Source organism: Physella acuta, unplaced genomic scaffold (genome assembly GCF_028476545.2).
Source record: "Physella acuta isolate Inbredline_101_S28 unplaced genomic scaffold, ASM2847654v3 ptg000360l, whole genome shotgun sequence".
In the NCBI taxonomy this organism is placed as follows: Eukaryota; Metazoa; Mollusca; class Gastropoda; family Physidae; genus Physella; species Physella acuta.
The window spans coordinates 70,083-77,500 of record NW_026731879.1 but is presented as its reverse complement, the minus strand read 5'-3'; the positions used below and the strand labels follow the sequence as shown (position 1 = coordinate 77,500).

General features: G+C 56.2%; 1 protein-coding gene across 1 annotated transcript in view; it reads left to right on the top strand.

Annotated features, from left to right (window-relative positions):
- Window positions 1-6,439, top strand: part of LOC131941397 (uncharacterized) — a 16,997-nt gene extending 10,558 nt beyond the window's left edge. Inside the window, exons 3-6 of the mRNA XM_059300644.1 lie at window positions 1,676-1,764; window positions 2,232-2,361; window positions 2,775-2,821; window positions 4,809-6,439. Of these exons, the coding sequence (XP_059156627.1) occupies window positions 1,676-1,764; window positions 2,232-2,361; window positions 2,775-2,821; window positions 4,809-6,064 (1,522 nt within the window). The 3' untranslated portion in view covers window positions 6,065-6,439. The remainder of the gene's footprint in view (window positions 1-1,675; window positions 1,765-2,231; window positions 2,362-2,774; window positions 2,822-4,808) is intronic.
- Window positions 6,440-7,418: the final 979 nt, after the last annotated feature.

Sequence of the window (7,418 nt, the reverse complement as noted above, 5' to 3'; positions counted from 1 at the left end):
GGTCATGGTAGTGTGGTCATGGTAGTGTGGTCATGGTAGTGTGGTCATGGTAGTGTGGTCATGGTAGTGTGGTCATGGTAGTGTGGTCATGGTAGTGTGGTCATGTTAGTGTGGTAGTGTGGTCATGGTAGTGTGGTCATGGTAGTGTGGTAGTGTGGTCATGGTAGTGTGGTCATGGTAGTGTGGTCATGGCAGTGTGGTCATGGTAGTGTGGTCATGGTAGTGTGGTCATGGTAGTGTGGTAGTGTGGTCATGGTAGTATGGTCATGGTAGTGTGGTCATGATAGTGTGGTCATGGTAGTGTGGTCACGGTAGTGTGGTCATGATAGTGTGGTCATGGTAGTGTGTTCATGATAGTGTGGTCATGGTAGTGTGGTCATGATAGTGTGGTCATGGTAGTGTGGTCATGGCAGTGTGGTCATACTAGTGTGGTCGTGGTAGTGTGGTCATGGTAGTGTGGTCATGGTAGTGTGGTCATGATAGTGTGGTCATGGTAGTGTGGTCATGGTAGTGTGGTAGTGTGGTCATGGTAGTGTGGTCATGGTAGTGTGGTCATGATAGTGTGGTCATGGTAGTGTGGTCATGGCAGTGTGGTCATGGTAGTGTGGTCATGGTAGTGTGGTCATGGTAGTATGGTCATGGTAGTGTGGTCATGATAGTGTGGTCATGGTAGTGTGGTCATGGCAGTGTGGTCATGGTAGTGTGGTCATGGTAGTGTGGTCATGGTAGTATGGTCATGGCAGTGTGGTCATGGTAGTGTGGTCATGGTAGTATGGTCATGGTAGTGTGGTCACGGTAGTGTGGTCATGATAGTGTGGTCATGGTAGTGTGGTCATGGCAGTGTGGTCATAGTAGTGTGGTCGTGGTAGTGTGGTCATGGTAGTGTGGTCATGGTAGTGTGGTCATGATAGTGTGGTCATGGTAGTGTGGTCATGGCAGTGTGGTCATGGTAGTGTGGTCATGATAGTGTGGTCATGGTAGTGTGGTCATGGTAGTGTGGTCATGGTAGTGTGGTCATGGTATTGTGGTCATGGCAGTGTGGTAGTGTGGTCATGGCAGTGTGGTAGTGTGGTCCTGGTAGTGTGGTAGTGTGGTCATGGTAGTGTGGTAGTGTGGTAGTGGCTATGCAGTAGTGTGACCGTTGCGATTTAGAGCTGTCCAACTTCAGTTTTATTTTCACTTTTGTCCTGTCTGTGTATGAGACTGTTCAAATGTCCGTGCCTCTATATCTCCATATATCTAGATGTCCAAATGTCCAAAGACCGTATATCCAGATGTCCGTATATCCAGATTTCTGTATATCCAGATGTCCGTATATCCAGATGTCTGTATATCCAGATGTCCGTATATCCAGATGTCTGTATATCCAGATGTCTGTATATCCAGATGTCCGTATATCCAGATGTCCGTATATCCAGATGTCTGTATATCCAGATGTCAGTATATCCAGATGTCCGTATATCCAGATGTCTGTATATCCAGATGTCAGTATATCCAGATGTCTGTATATCCAGATGCCCGTATATCCAGATGTCTGTATATCCAGATGTCCGTATATCCAGATGTCCGTATATCCAGATCTCCGTATATCCAGATGTCCGTATATCCAGATGTCCGTATATCCAGATGTCCGTATATCCAGATGTCCAGTTAAACTTGTGTTCTCTCTCCCCAGACTGGACCTGGTGACCGTGCCACCTCAAGAGGTCAAACAGTACAAGCTCCAGTACTTCTGTTGTGACGGGGACACGGACTGTGACCCTGGTCAGTAGAGGGGGGTGGGGTTGTACCTGGTCAGTATAGGGGGGGGCTGGTCAGTAGAGGGGGTGGGGTGGGGGGGAACCTGGTCAGTAGAGGGGGTGGGCCTGGTCAGTAGAGGGGGTGGGCCTGGTCAGTAGAGGGGGTGGGGTGGGGGAGGGTGGCGGGGAACCTGGTCAGTAGAGGGGGTGGGCCTGGTCAGTAGAGGGGGTGGGGGGGGGGGGAGGGTGGCGGGGAACCTGGTCAGTAGAGGGGGTGGGCCTGGTCAGTAGAGGGGGTGGGGTGGGGGGAGGGTGGCGGGGAACCTGGTCAGTAGAGGGGGTGGGGGGGGGGGGGGGGAATAACCTGGTCAGTAGAGGAGGGGCGGTTGGTTAGTATAGGGTGGGGATGGGGGGCTGGTCAGAATATATTTGGATACATATGTGACCTTCTTGTATGTCTGTAGCCTAATGAATGTAACCTTGACCTTGCAGCTGGAGTTCAATCCTCGGGGTTCGACACGACCGACGAAAAGTTTCTGGCCATCGTCCTAGGCTCCACGGCCGCTTGTGTCGTCATCATCATCATCATCTTCGCCATCACCTTCTACACGAAGAAGACAAGGTCGGTCACCCGAGCTAGTGACGTCAGTTAGTGACGTCAGCTGGTGACCCGAGCTAGTGACGACAGTTAGTGACCCGAGCTAGTGACGTCAGTTAGTGACCCGATGACCCGAGCTAGTGACGTCAGTTAGTGACCCGGGCTAGTGACGTCAGTTAGTGACCCGAGCTTGTGACGTCAGTTAGTGACCCTTGTTAATGACCCCGGTTAAATGGTTGTAGTGACATTTTCACTTCCATGTGAAATTTAAAAAAAAAACAACATCAGACGTCATGACGTGAGTTGATGACGTGAGTTGATGACAGAAAGAAACAGTAATTAAGTATCAGGTTAATGAGGACACTGTGATGTCAGCTAGACTTATCTACCACAAGTCATGTGACTGTAGACTTTAAACATCTTGATGATTTTTTCAGGTGCCTTCCTCTGTGTGACCCTGACAACCACACTTACTCCAGTGCAGGTATGTATGTCAGACAGGTGGGGAGTCAGACAGGTGGGGAGGTGGGGAGTCAGGCAGGTGGGCAGGTGGGCAGGTGGGGAGTCATGCAGGTGGGCAGGTGGGGAGACATGCAGGTGGGGAGTCATGCAGGTGGGCAGGTGGGGAGTCAGGCAGGTGGGGAGTCAAGCAGGTGGGGAGTCAGGCAGGTGGGGAGTCATGCAGGTGGGGAGTCAGGCAGGTGGGGAGTCAGACAGGTGGGGAGTCAAGCAGGTGGGGAGTCAGGCAGGTGGGGAGTCATGCAGGTGGGCAGGTGGGGAGTCAGGCAGGTGGGCAGGTGGGCAGGTGGGGAGTCATGCAGGTGGGCAGGTGGGGAGACATGCAGGTGGGGAGTCATGCAGGTGGGCAGGTGGGGAGTCAGGGAGGTGGGGAGTCTGACAGGTGGGGAGTCAGGCAGGTGGGGAGTCAGACAGGTGGGGAGTCAGGCAGGTGGGGAGTAAGCAGGTGGGGAGTCAGGCAGGTGGGGAGTCAAGCAGGTGGGGAGTCAGGCAGGTGGAGAGTCATACAGGTGGGCAGGTGGGGAGTCAGGCAGGTGGGGAGTCAGGCAGGTGGGGAGTCAGGCAGGTGGGGAGTCAGACAGGTGGGGAGTCTGACAGGTGGGGAGTCAGGCAGGTGGGGAGTCAGACAGGTGGGGAGTCAGGCAGGTGGGGAGTAAGCAGGTGGGGAGTCAAGCAGGTGGGGAGTCAGGCAGGTGGGGAGTCAGGGAGGTGGGCTGGTGGGGAGTCATGCAGGTGGGGAGTCTGACAGGTGGGGAGTCAGGTAGGTGGGGAGTCAGGCAGGTGGGGAGTCAGGCAGGTGGGGAGTCAGGCAGGTGGGCAGGTAGGGAGTCATGCAGGTGGGGAGTCTGACAGATGGGGAGTCAGGCAGGTGGGGAGTCAGGCAGGTGGGGAGTCATGCAGGTGGGGAGTCTGACAGGTGGGGAGTAAGCAGGTGGGGAGTCTGACAGGTGGGGAGTCAGGCAGGTGGGGAGTCAGGCAGGTGGGGAGTCAGGGAGGTGGGCTGGTGGGAAGTCATGCAGGTGGGGAGTCTGACAGGTGGGGAGTCAGGCAGGTGGGGAGTCAGGCAGGTGGGCAGGTGGGGAGTCATGCAGGTGGGGAGTCTGACAGGTGGGGAGTCAGGCAGGTGGGGAGTCAGGCAGGTGGGGAGTCAGGCAGGTGGGGAGTCAGGGAGGTGGGCTGGTGGGGAGTCATGCAGGTGGCGAGTCAGGCAGGTGGGAAGTCATGCAGGTGGGAAGTCAGGCAGGTGGGGAGTCATGGAGGTGGGCTGGTGGGGAGTCATGCAGGTGGCGAGTCAGGCAGGTGGGGAGTCAGGCAGGTGGGGAGTCAGGCAGGTTGGGAGTCAGACAGGTGGGGAGTCAGACAGGTGGGGAGTCAGGCAGGTGGGGAGTAAGCAGGTGGGGAGTCAGGGAGGTGGGGAGTCAAGCAGGTGGGCAGGTGGGGAGTCATGCAGATGGGGAGTCTGACAGGTGGGGAGTCAGGCAGGTGGGGAGTCAGGCAGGTGGGGAGTCAGGCAGGTGGGGAGTCAGGGAGGTGGGCTGGTGGGGAGTCATGCAGGTGGCGAGTCAGGCAGGTGGGGAGTCAGGCAGGTGGGGAGTCAAGCAGGTGGGCAGGTGGGGAGTCAGGCAGGTGGGGAGTCAGGCAGGTGGGGAGTCAGGGAGGTGGGCAGGTGGGGAGTCATGCAGGTGGCGAGTCAGGCAGGTGGGGAGTCAGGCAGGTGGGGAGTCAGGGAGGTGGGGAGTCATGCAGGTGGGGAGTCAGGCAGGTGGGGGTCATGCAGGTGGGGAGTCAGGGAGGTGGGGAATCAGGCAGGTTGGGAGTCATGTAACACGTTTAAAATTTGTTATTTTCAATGTTCAATAAAGAATAGTATTTTCTAGTTGAAAGAGTAATTAACCATGTCATTAATTGATTGTTAATTTGAAATTAATGTTGATTGTGTCTCGTGTCCACAGCTGACGGTGACTCCCAGGACGGAAACGAGGCTGAGAAATCCCCTCCAGATGACCTTGACAGTGAGTGTGAGCAGAAAGCGTGCGAGGCTGAGTACGCGGAGATCGGAGACTCTCGTCTGCCTCGGTACACGGACATTTTCAAAGAGAACATGGAGGAGAAGGGCGACCCCTTCAACAAGGCCACGGCCCCGCCCCTCTATTCAGAGGTCAACCGGAAGGGGTGTGTCACCTCCAGCGTGCGCGCGCCGCCCTCGCTACACAGCAGCCTGATGGACGAGATCCACGTCTTGCCGGCCGAGTCGCCGACACACAGCGACGGTGCGGACGACGTGTTCGAGGGCCAGCACGCCCCGACCCCCGGGCACGCCCCGACCCCCGGGGACTCCAAGTACTACAACGTCCGCGAGAAGAAACGAAAGAAAAAGTCGAGCAGCCAGGGGGGAAGCACGAGCAGCAGTAAGGGGGAGAGGAGGGGGGTCCGGCGCAACCGACCCAGCGTCCCGAGCTTTGAGATGATGGTCAAGAGCTCCAGCGCCTCGGAGACCATCGGCAAGCCGTCGGCCGCCTCCGTCACGCGACACAAGCGCCGGTCCGCGCCACTCGACTCGGTGGATGTGTACAGTGGAATCTTACATTCGGCTCTACCCCAGCACTCCACCTCACATCCACTGGTCACGTGTTCAAGCAGCACGTGCTCCGTCATTCACGAGGCGCCCAAAGCATGCCGGTCCAGCGAGCGACGTCACAAGGCGAGAAGTTCTCGCGAGAACGTCACTCCCGTCACACGAGCGTCGAGAAAAAGCTGCGACTATGAGAACTGTGACGTGACGTCACCAGGCGCGTGCCAAGACGCCGTGACGTCACATCCTGCGGATATTGATGACGCGACTAACAACTCTGTCTCCATCTCAGCGTCGAACGGCGCAGTTATAAACGGTTGTGACGCGGCATCGCTGGGCATTGGTTCCCTGGAGTCAGAGTCACCCCAGCCCAGCGAGAAGGACTCGCTCCTGCGGAGCCCGTCCTGCCACTCCGGATGCGGCAGTGAGCCGGGCTCCTGCGAGCACTGCTCGACGTACGACCAGCTGCAGTACAGCTCCGACACGGAGGGGGGGAGTGTGCACCTGTACCAGTCGCTGGAGGAGGTGGGGAGGGAAAGGCGGGCCCTCGCCTCCAGCCGGAGGGACGGGCGCCCTAACGGAAATGTAGCCCGGGACGAGTCGAGTCTCGCCCTGTCCCCCGCAGCTCGATGTTGACGATGCAAGCCTTCGTCAGTCTCTCGTCTGCTTCATGCAAGTCTAAAAGTTGGGCATGGCTAGCATCGGTGTCGTACACAAGTACACATAGGGTGGGACGTGTACACGCCCCCAACTTCAATCTCATCATTCTTAATGAGCCAATCAATTCAAAGATTAATTAGTGTACATTGTTACATGTGATTCTCTAATGACTCGAATGAGTCTTGGATATTTAGCTTCAACTTTATGCACTGAACACATCACATCCTGATGTGCATGTACACATCACATCCTGATGTACATGTACACACAACTTCTATATGGATAGTCTTAGGTTGGGGACCAATATGGCGCCCTTTTCTCAAGAAACCAAATCACCTTGACCTTTGTACCCTATGTGTACCTGGCCTCAAACGTTTTATTCATTGTGATAGCCCAGTCACTCCAGTTGTGTGTGGGGGCTGTGTGGGGTGGCTGTGTGTGGGGTGGCTGTGTGCGGGGGCTGTGTGTGGGGATCTGTGTGGGGAGGCTGTGTGTGGGGGCTGTGTGTGGGGATCTGTGTGGGGTGGCTGTGTGTGGGGGCTGTGTGGGGGGGCTGTGTGGGGGGGCTGTGTGTGGGGATCTGTGTGGGGTGGCTGTGTGTGGGGGCTGTGTGTGGGGATCTGTGTGGGGTGGCTGTGTGTGGGGGCTGTGTGTGGGGATCTGTGTGGGGTGGCTGTGTGTGGGGGCTGTGTGGGGTGGCTGTGTGTGGGGGCTGTGTGTGGGGTGGCTGTGTGGGGGGGGCTGTGTGGGGTGGCTATTTGTGGGGTGGCTGTTTGTGGGGGGCTGTGTGGGGTGGCTGTGTGTGGTGGCTGTGTGTGGGGCTGTGTGGGGTGCCTGTGTGTGGGGCTGTGTGGGGTGGCTGTGGGGGGCTGTGTGTGGGGGCTGTGTGTGGGGCTGTGTGTGGGGCTGTGTGGGGTTGCTGTGTGGGGGTGCTTGTGTGCGTGATTCCCCCACCCCATCCCCAAACTTTATAGGCTCCACCAGATCCCCCACTTTAATGTGATATTGCCATTAATTCCCCCCTACCCCCAATCCCTTCCCTCCACCCCTATTTAATTCCATCTTGTATTTTTGGCCAACTGGTGTTTCGGGATGTAACAAAACAAATATGTATCCTACGTCAGGTTACTTGTGATTTTGGGGGGGAGTGGGGGGGGGGGGAGGGGGGTGGTTGAAATGTGTGCACACAAGACTTTAATTATTGTTGTATTGTGTCGCTTTTTTCTTTTCTGTATTATGTTTTTTTCTTGAACTCAATGTTGACCGATTGTTGGCCATAGGTCCATCAACGTTTAAGTTCAAATGTTTTGTTAAAGGATCTAAAATGTGT